The 14234-nt window shown below is 44.7% G+C and overlaps 1 protein-coding gene across 1 annotated transcript in view; it reads right to left on the minus strand.

The window, feature by feature from the left end:
* Positions 1 to 13544: 13544 nt before the first annotated feature.
* CAMK1D (calcium/calmodulin dependent protein kinase ID) overlaps positions 13545 to 14234 on the minus strand; it is a 217161-nt gene continuing 216471 nt past the window's right edge. Inside the window, exon 11 of the mRNA XM_005143332.3 lies at positions 13545 to 13992. Coding sequence (XP_005143389.1) covers positions 13871 to 13992 — 122 coding nt within the window. The 3' untranslated portion in view covers positions 13545 to 13870. The remainder of the gene's footprint in view (positions 13993 to 14234) is intronic.

Consider the following 14234-nt stretch of genomic DNA (forward strand, 5'->3'; position numbering starts at 1 on the left):
ATATGAAGTATCTCCTTCTGATCCTGTGGGTCTGACCTGGTAGGAGGCTCTTTAAAATCACCTGCAACTGTCTTAAAATTCATATTGTGAATTCAGATGCAAGCAGCTGACTTGCCCTGAAGCAGCTAAGACTGCATGGCACTACAGTTAGAGCTATGGACAGCCTAGGGACAGGCTATCAGGGTTCCAGATCCAGCCCTCGCCAGTGGAGAGAGGTTAGGGCTGCACTCAGAGCAGCCTTGGCAGGTACCTTGTTCTGTGCACTGATTCAGGGGCTGAATGGGCTGGAAAAAGGAAAAAGTAATCACACTGTTTTAATTAAAGACAGTGGAAGCTTTCCAGCCCAATCATTACAGCCCATGCAGAGACAAAAATCCCTGTTCTACTAAAGGGATAAAATTGAATGCATTGTCACACTGGGGATCAAGCTGATCTGAACTTCGTATTCCTCATCTGCTGTATGCTTAATTCTTGTTTTTAATTGACTGCAGATTTACTTTGGTTTCAAAACTTTATCTTCAAAACAGATTCTTTGTGTTCTTTATAGAAATAGGCTTCGGGGTGTATGAGCAGGGCTGGCAGGGGGCTCTGTGCTGCTGATAGGTAATGATAGTTTCTCTGCAGCAGGAGCCAGGGTGAGACACAATATACGGTCTTCACTGATGAGCAAAGAGTGGGAGGAAGCAGCGTATTTCCAGCCATAAACCAGAGGGACATTAAGAAGTTACAGGCTGCTTTGGCAACACACAGCTCATTAGGCCAGTGGGTAGGAAATGCATTGCAGATGCAGCAGCCTTCCTGGAAATCCAGTGGGGAAAGAGATTGTAAGGACCTGTGCAGGCAACAGGAAGGATGTCATGGAAGACAGGATGGAGAAAATGACCCTTTTCACAGGTACTGCTGAGTCCTCTGCCCAAAATGTTCATCTGGGCACCAGGCTGCTCAGAAAGAAGAGAGACAAACTTTTTGTGACATGATAAAAGACCTAAAAACCCACAGAGATTTGGGCTACCAGAACAGCAGGGATTCCCAGGGAATGCTGTATCATTGGGCTGAAGTTCATTTTTGGCACTTAAGTAGGTTTTTAGGTTGTCTCCTAAATTACTTGCATGCAAAGTCAAAGGAAACATCAAAGGCAGGAACTGGAACACAGGTTTTAGTTTCACAGTTTGATATTTTCTTCCATCCATTCTTTTTCAATTTTCTGATGTGCCAAGTTTTGCTTTTGTGAGCCATGTATCTGGAGGAAGAACAAGACCCTGCGGGTTGATTTTCTGAGTTTCAGTCAGACTCCATGATACAAGTGGCAATTCAGTAGGATAAGCTCATTCCCTTTTCACTTTTTGTGGATTTCATTAAGAAGCATGAACAGGTGAAAATCCTTCTAAGCAATCATATTACCAGCCTGATTTGCTAGATTTTCATTAAAGCAATTAAAGATAGAATGATACAATGACCCACTTCGGGACCCAATTAAGACCAAATCAATAAATCAGTAGGTTTAAATCACAACCATAAGGCCATAGATAACAAAAAAAAGTTATGAGGCTGATGCTAAACAGAATCACTGTATTAAAATTGCCACAGGAGAACTTAAAGAATGAAATACTTTCCAATTGACATCCCCAGCTCATCTTATTAGAACCAACTTTGTAGTGATGGGCACAGCCCAATACAGATCCACCCACCTGCTGATGAGCACTTCTTGGGTGCACAGCAAAACAGCCCTCCCAGGCCATGTGCTAGCTGTATGTAGCCCTGGACATGGTGACTTCCAAGCACAAGTGTCAGGACCTTGCCCATCCCTTCAGCCACATTTGGAGCTAAATCATCTCACAGTCTGTCACCACCTGCCTTTGCACAGGTAAGTAAAGGCCCACAGTGTCCTGCTAACAAATCCTTCTTAACCCCAGCTTGAAGGTGTTTGTCTTTCATCCAGTGGAATTGCTGAACGTTTGGATCTGTCCATAGATTTAATGTGAACCCCTGGTAAACTCAAACATGTGGCACCTGCTGCATAATGTGACTTCTCCCCCCCAAATGATGCTCTAGCAGCATTGTGGCAAGTTGTCCTTCAGGAAAGCATGTAGACTACTGACTTTATCAACACATATTTGCACAGATGGTCATTTTCTCCATAGAAAAAAAGAAGGAAAACAGAGGGTGAAGGTTTAAAGGAAAATCTGAATTCCTCTTTTGTTCCCTGGGATGTTTAACTAATCTGGATTTAACAATTTGGATTTGTTAGCAAAGGCTTGGTAAATGTTGCCATGGACTGGTGAAGCCCACAACCAGAGGGTAAGTTAATTCAGCAGTGGACTCTGGTGTTGACATGTTTGGTGGCAGTGAAGTTAAACACTGGTTTAAGAATTCATTCCTAGCCTGATCATAGCTGAATTCTCTCTCTAAATACTGTGACCAAAAAGTACTTGAAAGCTTGTCCTCTTTCTTCTTTCCACACTTGAAATACATGATAAAATCCAACTGTTTTCAGTACTGAAAAGACATAGCAGCCTAGTCCCAAATTGTCAGTTTATGCCATGTTGTCCCTGTGCTTTTGTCTGACAGAGATATTATAATAGTATAATCTAGTATAATATATACTGTACTAGTAAGTGGCATTGTATTGTATTACATATATTACAACTCTAGTATGTGTCCATCTCATACCTGTGTTCTATCTGTTGAGAACAGGAGTTTATCCATCAACTCCCATTACCAAAGTTACACCTTCCATCCCAGTATGGGATCCACCACAGCTCAGCACAGCACCTAGGATCCCTGATCCACGGTGGGGAAAAACTGCACCACTAAAGTTAATCATGATAAACCCATACCGACCTTCACTTAGGTGCTATGCTGAGCTGTGGTTGATCAGAGACTGGGAGAGAATGTTGCACTTCAGATGTTACTTTGAGCTCTGCTACAACTGTGATCTGTGACTTTCCACTATGGAGGGTACCTGCCTAACTGGCATCTAGCAGAAAGTGTGTGTTTGAAATGTATTATGCATTTCTGGTCACTTCTAGACTGCAAGCTGAGGCATGGATGTGAACACAGCTCTTCCTTCTGCCCTAAAGAGAGAAAATGAAAAACATACAAAAGCCTACATGGCACCAAAGAAAGCACAAAGCTCGTGAGTTTAATGGGAACACCAAATTGCCTCTCAGTTCTGTGTTTTCCTTATAAAAGTGTTGCTATAAAAACCTTTATAAAAGTGTTTTCCTTAAAGAAAACACTTTTATAAAAAAGGTAAACGAACCATTAATTGACCACAACTTTATCAGAGTATTTCAAGTATAAAATGAAAAAATGCAAGGATAAAAAAAAAAAAGGAAACTTTTGAATTCAGGATAAGTAAACGGAGTTTGGAACTCAGGAATTTATTCCAATGTAATCCAGAGAGCCCGAATGCCAAACAATCTGGAAATACTCAATTGAATACTTGCAGTGCTGATCCAGATGGTCTTTCTTGCCCACCCCCACAGCTATAAGAAGTGGTTATCATCACAGTAATTCAGCTTTGTTGAGAGGCCTCACCAAAACAGGGACTCAGATGTGCTGGGCAGGGCACATTCACAGCAATGAAGGTGGACCTTTTCCCTGAGGGTTGTCCAGAGGTGGGAGGAAGAGTAATACAATAGGAACAGCATGTCCCCTTTGTCCCTGTGGTGGCTTACAGTGTCCTGGGATTGTGCTGGGGCAGTGCAGATCCTTGTTCACTCCTCGTGAATTCCCCAAATGGATCCTCACAAAATCATACTTGAAAATATGGTTTTGTGGATGCACAAATAAACTTGGGAATAGGCTTTGCTTTGAGGATGAAATTCTGTGTAGGCATAACCAGACAAATGGTAGCACTGTGCCCACTGCAAGGAAAGAAGTGGTGTGCAGAATGTCTCCTCTCGGCATCACCTGGCCATGAGGGCCCTAAACCACAGGGTTCTATCCTTGCTCAGGTTGAATGGTCTTTGAAGCTGGGCACCTGCACATGCTCTGCTTCAGCAGCTATCACTCATGCAAAGCTCTTCACTGTGAAAAGAGCTGCCCATAGCCTAATGATGCCCCTTGGAGCCCTGGTTCTGCTAATGGTTAGTGCCTAAGAGTGAAGGAGCTTGGTATAGCATGAAGAAAGACTGAGATATGGAGTAAGTGGGAGCCTCAGTGTATACCAACACCCAGAAAACCTTCAAAATAAGGATGGTCCCCTTCCCTTTATTGCAAACAAGGCTGTGGATCCCGGTGAGGTTGCAAGTGTATTTGTCTTGTTCCTTTGTCTTGTCTGTACTGATGTTTTATCTCATTTGTCGCTGAGCTCGTAACAGTGAAGAAAACACAAAGGTCAACTAAATACTGAACACAACATCAAGAGCCCATCTTAGAGTATCACGATTTCAGTGGTCCTCTGGTCTTCTGCCCTGTCTCACTGGAAGCTAGGAAAAGTTTAATGCACACTGGGTGACCACTGAGCTACAGAGAAGCTCCTGATAGTAAAATCAGGACAAGAGAAGGTTTTCCTGGCTGAGATTTTAATTTCATGGTGAAATGTGGGATACACATTCAACTACCATAAGTCTGCAGAACTTGAGCCACACTGGGAGAATCTGAACCAAACTGACTTACCCAGGTGAGAGTATAGTCCTGAGTATGAAGGGATGGTCAAAATTCAAGTTTGTGTCATATGGGAAGACTGTGGGGTCTTTCTAGAGGATCTGTTGCTCCTCCTGACACTGCAAATCATGTGTCTGTGCCTCAGGGTCACACTCCACCTCCAACACACTCCCTGCCAGTTTTTTTGTACATGGATGTGCTTTTCCAAAGATGTAGCTTCCCATGGATGTGTTTTTCCAGAACAAAATGAGAGATCATCTCTCTTCTGGTACAGCCCAGCATCTAAACTTAGTTCTGAGGCCACAGTTGCATACCACAGCTCTGAAATACTAATCAGATTGGTTCTTGTGGTTGTTTCTTCATTTACATTGAAAAAAACTACATAAATCATTTACCTTTTTATTGCTGTGAGTTGTTCATTATCACTGTTGCTTGTTTCAGCCCTGTTAGTGAACCAGACGCCTAAAATCACCTGGCTTTGACCTTAAGCATGGGCCCAGCTCCCTGCTGTGTGCCCAACAACATCCGTCTGGGTGCAGTGATTTTTCCAACTATTTTTAAAGGGGAAGGAATTCCTGTGTGCCAGTGAGTGACAGCCAGGAAAGCAGAAATGAAACTGGGGAAAATTTAAATAAGAGCGAAGCATAAAAAAGCAAGTCATAACACACTGGGAACATGGTCGAAGGAAAACAAAACCCATGATGGAGCACACACAACAGCATTTGGAGCCCACTGCTGAATGCAAAGGGGCTTGGAAACACCAACACAAATCCTGCCTCCTTTCATGATTCCCACCACAGTCTGTGTAAGTCACCATGACCAGCTCAAAGGCACAGGCAGTCTCCAATAACTGCATCTCCTTTCCCTAGCCCCACACAGACACTCTTAATGCCCAGGAGGCAGCCATATCTCCATATGCTGACACTCAGCATCATTTCCAACAGCAGCTTTACGAAACCCCTGAAGGGAAAAATCTGTTTTATCCATTTCCCTATGGAGTGAACTAGGGAGAAAAAAAGTCTCACTACCCTCCTTTGGGATATAGAGAGACGCTGCTGCATAAAACAAGATGGAGCAGTGGAGCAGCCATAGGAATGATTCACTCCCTTTCTTGCATATGGATGGAGACTCAGGCACTCAAAAACATCAGACTTCACATCAAGGTGATTTAATTGGATTTATTGGAGGAAAACAATTACTCATCCCTTTAAATTTTCATCATGATAGAAATCTCGATATGTATACATGATTGTCAAGGCAGAGAACCACTTGCGATGTAGCCCCATTAACAATTTGCAGTATTGCAAATTCATTATGCAGATAAAACTTTTGCGATGCCTTAAAACATGCATGGAGTAAATACACATTCTCCCTTCTGTTTGGACATGGATGATGTTATGAACTTTTATCAATCACAAGACCTGCAATATTAGGCACACTGACATTCCTTGATTAAGATTTAAGCCTTTGTAGAAAACATGCTTGCGTTTTCTTTGAGTGAAACCAAGATGTTTTGCTGTTGGGGATATCTGGGGAGTCACTACTCTGGGCAGACCAGGCTTTTATTCATTGTTTGCTGACCCAAATCAAATTATCTGTCTAGAAAATGTCCAAACTGACTAAAATGCTGTTTCTTAACTAGAGGCCAGTGTACGACAGGACACTGACATTGTGTTGACCAGAAACATGAGTCACACCATATCTCCTACTGAACTACAATCTTCCACACTTCATTTTGGAGGTCATGCTACAGCTTGATCTAGTAAGACATAGCATGAGTGATGCCGTGCTGGCTCAGGGGATGCAGATGACAGATGGAAATGCTCAGAGCTACTCTGAGCTCACCCCTCAGAGCTTCCACCCACCCAGAACCACAGCACACGTCCACCTTTTCATGGAGCCCTGCACCATGTGCTGCCTCAGCAATCTGAACTCAGGCTGATTTACAGCCATTAGTAATGACGATTTTCATGCTGCCATGTAGTGCTTCTGCAATGGTACAGCATCCTGGCTGAGCACCAGCCTTGAAGGTGGGCTCAAGGCTTCTTGGTGCTTTCAGCCACCTTGGAGTAGTTCCTTGCATAATTCCCAAGGGCTGATACTTGCTCCCTATACCACCAGCATGATGATTTCTCTCCAGGCCTGCTGCTTGTCATGTCCTTGCCAAGAATCCAGAGCAATTTCCCAGCTCTTTCAGAGGACTTTGCTTTAAGTATTGGGAACTTGAGTCTTTCCCGCACTAACACAGCAATCACTCAGGAGCTGGGACCAATGCCCTGCTAATGCCCACAAGAGGGCTGGGCCAGAGCTACTACAAGTAAGTATCATGTGGCCATCCTGTACCCTGCCTTAGAAAGACCAACACACATGAAAATGTGTCAATGATTAAGGAAAGAGGAGGCAAGGACATGTGGAAGAAAAAAAATACTATACCAAAGTCTTCCACAGATAGATGGTGGTACTACATGGAGGTTCAAGGATCGAATACTAGTGTCTCAGTGGTGATGCTTTGGAAAGGATGCGTTAATTAGCTCAGCTCTCCGATGTATTTTGTGCAGGCAAAGAATTTGTGCAGTTCATTCTGCAACAGGTGAAAGAACTATCTTGTAGGAACAGAAAGAATACCAAGAATTGAGTGGACTGGTCTAAATTCTGACTAAGAAAAACAAGACAAAGGAAAAAAGAGAAAACAAAGAGACACACCAACATGCTTCTTGGTAATCCTGAGCATCAGCAGCCCAAGGAAGGAATTTTTGATGCAGATCAAGTTTTTAAGCATTATATCCAAAAAGGGAACCTCCCCTCCCCGACTCCCTGTTTCTAGACATGTGTATGTGACTGCTGCATAGTTTTAAGCTGCTCTGGATGGTGACTCTTCCTGTACATGCTGCAGAGCATCCAACAGAAAGACAAAATGCATTACCAGGCTTTGCAGTATCTTGTTTACAAAACATCAGCTTTTGCATTTACTCAAACTTAAAGATGGATTTTGAGTTACAGATACATTGAATCATTTAAAAGCAAAACGCAGAAGTAAACCCCTTGAAGAAAAGGTTGGGTTGAAGGTGAATAAAGAAAAGGCTTGGGAAATACAGAAACAGTGAACAGCAGTTTAATACATGCAGTGCAGTATCATGCATTTATTGGACATTTGATGTCATCATTAGCTCAGCAGTGATTTTTTTTCACAGCGCTTGCGAGCATACATGCCCTGATTCCACTCTGGAGCTTGGAAAAAATGTAAGAGCCACTCTTCTGACCTTATTACTTATGAAGAGGGGCTAAAAAATGGCTACCTGAATAAACCAGTGGCACAGTTCATGGTGGGAAGAGGTCTTGAAAACCAGAGTCTGGGCTAAAGATCCTTTATCCTGCACTACAAACACTATTTACACAGCTTTGACCCAACCATGCAAAGTCAAGCCTAAAACCTTGAACCAACTCCTGATCTCCCATCGGAGGGATCTGTCATCCCTGGGGCCACAACACACACACACACATACATGCACACACGTGTATCACAGAGACCAAACCACCCCAGCAGACAGGATGGGAAGGCAGGATTCAGCTGCAGGGACGCAGGGTAAAATTACAGGGATTGTGTAAAACTTGCTGCTGGGTCAGAAATATGGAATGCCTGACTGACCAGAGAAAACTGTTCATGCAATGTTTGTGAGCAGGTTGCTGTTTCCTCACTCAGCCATTGCTGGCAGGAATCTGCCAACTAATCCTCCACCCTTGGTTTTGATACTGTTTTCCTTGGATACCAACGCCTCTCTGTGTGTTTCCACTTTTTGCTTGAATGAGTGTAACACTTAGCATCAAGTTTCTGGTGCAAATAAACATGATAATGAAGGCAAAACTCCCATCCCATGAATAATTTCTGGGATGCATTCAGGCCCCAATTCAGATGGATAAATATGCATGGGATAAAGAACACAAATAATCCCACTGAATTCCGTACACTGAAAGGAAGCTACTTCTGCACCTCGGGGCTCAGTCTAGAAACTATTATTTTGCCAGTAGATGAATCCCCTGTCTCTTTGGAAAGAGCAAAAGCAACAGGTTACAGTCAGCACGATCTTGTTGGCAGAGTCAGTCTGGTGGTTTTATGCAGTGCTCACCCAGTGCTGCTCAGGCCTGGAGCTGTTATCACAGGGGGAAATAACAGCACAGGTTTCCCTATATCTGATCCAGCCAGTGCCAAGTTCAGATCAAAGGACAATATTCTTGCTGGCTGCCAATGGCTGGAAGCGATCTGGCTTTCTTTGGGGATTTGTTTTCCTTAAAATATGGTCACACTTACTTAAGGAAGGGGCAGCCTCAAGATCAGCTCCACTACATTTCTAGGGCAGCCTGGAGGTCCGTGTTCTGGTTTGCAGAGGATTTGGGGACAAAAGTCAGAGATCAAGGGCTGCGTTGGCTCCTGTGGCTGGGAAAAGCTTTGGACAAGCCCCAAAGTCTCTCGGGGCCAGTCAGGGGAGAAGAAGTGGTTACAATAAGAATATGGTCAATCACTGTGGAGGTATGCAGGACACATACACAGTGGAAACCACTAATGCCTACTGCAGAACTACGTGGAGATGTCTACCAGTGGGCTGACACCCTTTCTGTTGTTTTATTCATTTCAGGAATGAACCTCTATCACTGCTTGGTTTTATTTCAGCACCACAACCACAACAGACACACAAGGCATAGGTAAAATCTCACTTGTTTTTTTCTGTACCCACTACTCTAATGGAACCTTTACAATAGCAACCAGGACAAAAGAAACATCACCAGCAGAGTAACACAGGCTCAGGAAAGCATTGCTGACAGGTTTTCCCTATAACTCCTACTTCCCCACTTAGCCGTGCCATGGGGCCAATATCCAGTCCGTGCTGCAGAAGGGGTGATCCAGCAGAAAGTTAGGATGTACTGGGAATGAAGTCACATGCAAAATCAGCAGCAGAAACCCCTGCCACTACAATACTGACTTTCAGCTCGCAGAGTTCACACAGGCAGCCTGTCCTCACAACTTCTTCTGCAGGCTAAGGGGCCAGCTGGAGGTTTTCTGGGTTTTGGTTTGCTTTCCCAGCAAGTGCACTGCTGTTGGCATCAGAGATGGCCTCTGTGACTCTGGAGGTAAAAATCAACAATCAAAGCTGCAAGCAAAGAAAAAGAAGGGGAAGGAGCTGAGGAAAATGAGTTACAACGGAAAAGCACATTGGCACCAGTAAAGTAAAGCAGGGAAGGGTAACAGACAGGTGAGCCCAGGCTGAAGTCCTCATGTGAATCACAGAATGGTTTGGGCTAAAAACCTCACACTAAACCATGTCACCCAAGGCTCTGTCCAACCTGGCCTTGAACACTGCCAGGAATGAAGCATTCACAACTTCCTTGGGCAACCCATTCCAGTACCTCACCACCCTTACAGTAAAGAACTTCTTCCTTCTATGTGAGGAGTAAATCACACACTCTTTAGTAGGATGGTCCATTGGGAAAGAGCCCAGAGGGATTTTCCTACCTACACATTCATGACAAGGCCAGATGGGTATTCGATTTGAATATTCTTTGGGGCTCTTGCCCCTTTCTCCACATGCACACGTTATTGACTCCTGGCTTAGCATTTGTGTGTGAGAGTGGCTGAGCAGAGGTGGATTGGAGCAGGGGAAGGACACACAAGGGCACTGGAGCTTCCCTGGCAAGCAATGCTGGAGTGTTTGTTCTGCCCCCTCCATAAATCAGGCCTGGGTGCAGTTAACATATTTACCCAGACTTAAACTAAGAAGTTTTAACCAAGAGACACTTCAGGACACAATGGAGAGATCTCTAAGCATTTGGTGAACTCCAGTGAGGATTCCAGCTGTGTTTCGCTGATACAAAAGCAGAGCTTCCCACCACCCAAACTGTAGCAGAAAGGAGTAATTTTGCTTTTAAGTGCTTCTGTTTCTTGTCTTAAGATCCCAGCAGTTGATAGTAAGCCAAAGAGAATGATGATAAATTACACAACTAAGGCAGAATATTACTTGCAGGAGGGAAAAGAAATCACTCTAATTCCAAGTGTGGAAGGAAAGAATACCCTCCTAATAAAAAACAAGGGAAGCATCCAGCAAGGAGGTGGAGCATAGCATATGGGAACAAGCCCTCCGCATCTGCAGGACAGCATGTCTGCCTTTGCTTCCATCACTGCTCTTTGTTTTGCAGATGGAAATCCATTTGCTTTCCTTTATTCCTGCAAGATATATTTGGAGGCTGTATTTTGATTAGAGGCCTCAGCAACTGTGTCAAGTTCAAACCAGACCTCAGGTTTCAGAAGAGAAAGCAAAGAGGAAATGCTTGAACCTGAATCCTTAAAACCACTCTAAAATGACAAATTATTCCCTAACCAAATCCTGCTTTTGGTTGCACATGTGTAAACATGGGGAACTCCACTGATGCTAAACTGGGAGACTGCCTAATCACATCCCTGCAACTAGAGCAGAATAGGGCCAGCTGGGCTTATGAAACCATGGGGTTTCAAAATAACTTGAATTTCTTGGGATAGGAGACTCTCCTAAACTAAACCTTCCTTACTGAGCCTGGCAAAATAAATTGGCCTTAGAATGACTTTAAATTGTTTTATATTCTTTTTCAGATACCTTTGCAGCAAAACGTAAAGAACTCTGAGGGTAAATACCAACCAAGCTCGTTGTTAGTGGGCAGGATTATATGGTGGCAATGGACAGCAGATGTGTTCAAGGAGTGGGACTTGCAGCAGGAAGATCCCCTGCCCTTCAGCGTGCCCAAATCTCAGTCACAAGCTCTAACCAGAGTTTTGCTGCCAACCCCCAAGAGACCACCATGTGGCGTATTTCCTAAAATCACAGAATCATAGAATCCCAGACTGGTTTGGGTTGGAAAGGACCTTAAGATCATCCAGTTCCAATCCCCTGCCATGGGCAGGGACACCTCACACTAAACCATGTCACCCAAGGCTCTGTCCAACCTGACCTTGAACACTGCCAGGGATGGAGCATTCACAGCTTTCCTGGGCAACCCATTCCAGCAGCTCACCACCCTAACCGTAAAGAACTTCTTCCTTATATCCAACCTGAACTTCCCCTGTTTAAATTTGAAACCATCACCCCTTGTCCTGTCACTACAGTCCCTGATGAAGAGTCCCTCTCCAGCATCTCTGTAGGCCCCTTCAGATACTGGAAGGCTGAGGTGAAGTTGAATTTGAAACGTTTCTGCATGAGCATCCATGCCATCTGCAACATGGTGGGGGGCAACCGGGGCTCCCAGGGGCTCACTCAGATGTGCCACAGTCCTCTGAAAGTGGGGAGCAGCTGAATACTGAGATCTATTTGGTAGAACAGGTGTAAGTAGCATGAAAGGACTGGCTATTTAAAACAGAATCAGTGCTCACTGCCACCTGCTTTTCCAGCTTTCAGCACTCAAAGTATGACGGATGAAATCCTGGCTCTGCCAGTTGAGGCCAACTGACTGAAGTTGAAGCAGGATTTTGAAGTCTCAGTGAAAAATGCTTATCTTTTCCCAGCATGGCCACTATTGCCTGGTATATTCAGCTGTGTCTATGGTTGACTTTCTCAATTTCTCGTGCAGGATAAATGAGACAAACATGGCAATAGAGCACGCTGCAGGGAATGGCACAGGATGGACTTGTTTGGTGTGCAAGAGGTTCACAGTGGCCAGGGAAAGGTGCCTGCCTCTGCTGCCTGCCTCCCTTCTCTCCTCCTCAAAGGAAAATCACAGCTGGAAATGGCGTAGAAGTAACCTGGAGCCTTTCTGGGCTGATTTTTCTCTCCTTTCTGTTTCATGCTGCTTTAAAGCGTGACTGCACAAAAATTACAGTGGCTGCTCCTAACCGATTCAATCAGCACACGGAGCCTGGGAAGTGCATGTACCTAGTCATTAACAGGGAAGTTGAGTTTGCTTTTGTCTCTGAGCTTCTAGGGAGGAGGAGGTAGTGCCACCACTTCCTCTGCATGTGCCCAAGCATTTTGGTTGAGGTCCTGCTTAGTGCTCCTTGACAGCCCTCAGACAGCCTTAGGTGTGACAGAGCAACACTACACCAGATCCTGTATTGCGCATCCAAGAACCTGCCAGTGCTTCACTGAGGGGTGCAAGCGTCTCCCCTCTCCTGGGGGTGAAACCAGGCACACTGAGATTGAGGTCCAAAGTTTTCTGTTTGGTTTCAATACCCAGTTTTGGCCTCTCTGGGAGGTGCTGAGCATCAACAACATCAGGCAAAGCCCTGAGGAGATGCAGGTGCTCAGCACGTCTGGCACTGAGCCCTCGGACTGGATGTGCCCCATACCAGAGGCCAGGCTGGGAGGAGAATGATGAATTAAATGTCTTGCTGGAGGGCAAATGAGTCAATGGCAAGGGATGAACAGGACTCCAGGCCTCATATCTTCTTTTTCTTTCACCCTGCTCATAACACACAGTGACTCAGAAGAGACAGGAACTGCAGGATGAGACCATGCTCTCTCATTTCTTTTGCCCAGCTATGGCTGGCTCCCAACTGGTACCGTGTATCTGCCTCTCTGCTGAAACAAGGGTGCTGCAGATCGCCAGCACTACAGGAATGAAGCCAAAGATGGGCTGGCTCCCAGCTGGTGGCAATTTAACTCTCATCATGGCTTTCAAGAAGGAGGAGGGGAGGGAAAGCAGCAGCTCTTTAATTGGAACAGTAACAGCTTTGCTGAAGCCAGACAGACTTACAGCCCAATTTGAGGAGCAAGAAATGGCATACCATTGAAATCCTCTCATGTTGCAAAGGTAACGTCAATTCCTACCTACAGAAATAGCCTATCCTCCAGCAAAGTGGAAGGAGGGACATTACTGGAAGTACTTTTTAAAAGAAAAAATATATATATAATGCTCAGAAAAGTATCTCTATTTAAATAATCCAGTTGAGATGTTTGTAGTTAATGGAAAAAAATACAACATATACTGTTACCTACACTGAGAAAAAGAGTAAATCATTGGGGAGAAGAATGAGTGTTCATTGGTTAGAACATCGCTAGACTCACATATATATATTTATATATATATATGTATATATATGTACAGCACCAGAGACTGTTAGATCCGTTCCCCCTGGAGTCATCGCAGTTTGTGATAAATGAAACATTTCAGAATTTGCAGTATAAAATATGGCCATAAAAAATCTTCTTTCTTCTAGTCCTTCGCCGAGTGAGCACCTCAGGGTGGGATGTGCAGGGGCACCCTGCCAGTCCCGCTGCCTGCCCGCTCCTTGCCGCCCCGGCTCTCACTTGCTCCCTGTGTGCACTGTGGTCACTGTGGTGGGTCTGGGTCTCCGGTCCCCTCCTACCGCAGAAACGCCTGAAGAAGCAGATGAAACAAAACTACAGAGAGTGGATGGAGACATACCTAAAAGGAAAGCCAGAAACACAGTTAGAAATGTTATGGTTGGAGGTGGGAAAGCTGAGTTTCTTTTGTAGCACACTACAGAGCGGAAGGGACTGCAGCTGGAGATGGTGCTCCTGCTCTTCCAGCAGCGATGGCTTGGCTGGGTACATCCATGGGGCATCTTCTGCCCTCCTAGCCCAATGGGTATTCGCCTACTGTCACCACCAGCAGTTATATGCATGTCGCAATGAATACATGTCCAG

The sequence above is a fragment of the Melopsittacus undulatus genome, chromosome 5 (genome assembly GCF_012275295.1).
Source record: "Melopsittacus undulatus isolate bMelUnd1 chromosome 5, bMelUnd1.mat.Z, whole genome shotgun sequence".
Classification (NCBI taxonomy): Eukaryota; Metazoa; Chordata; class Aves; order Psittaciformes; family Psittaculidae; genus Melopsittacus; species Melopsittacus undulatus.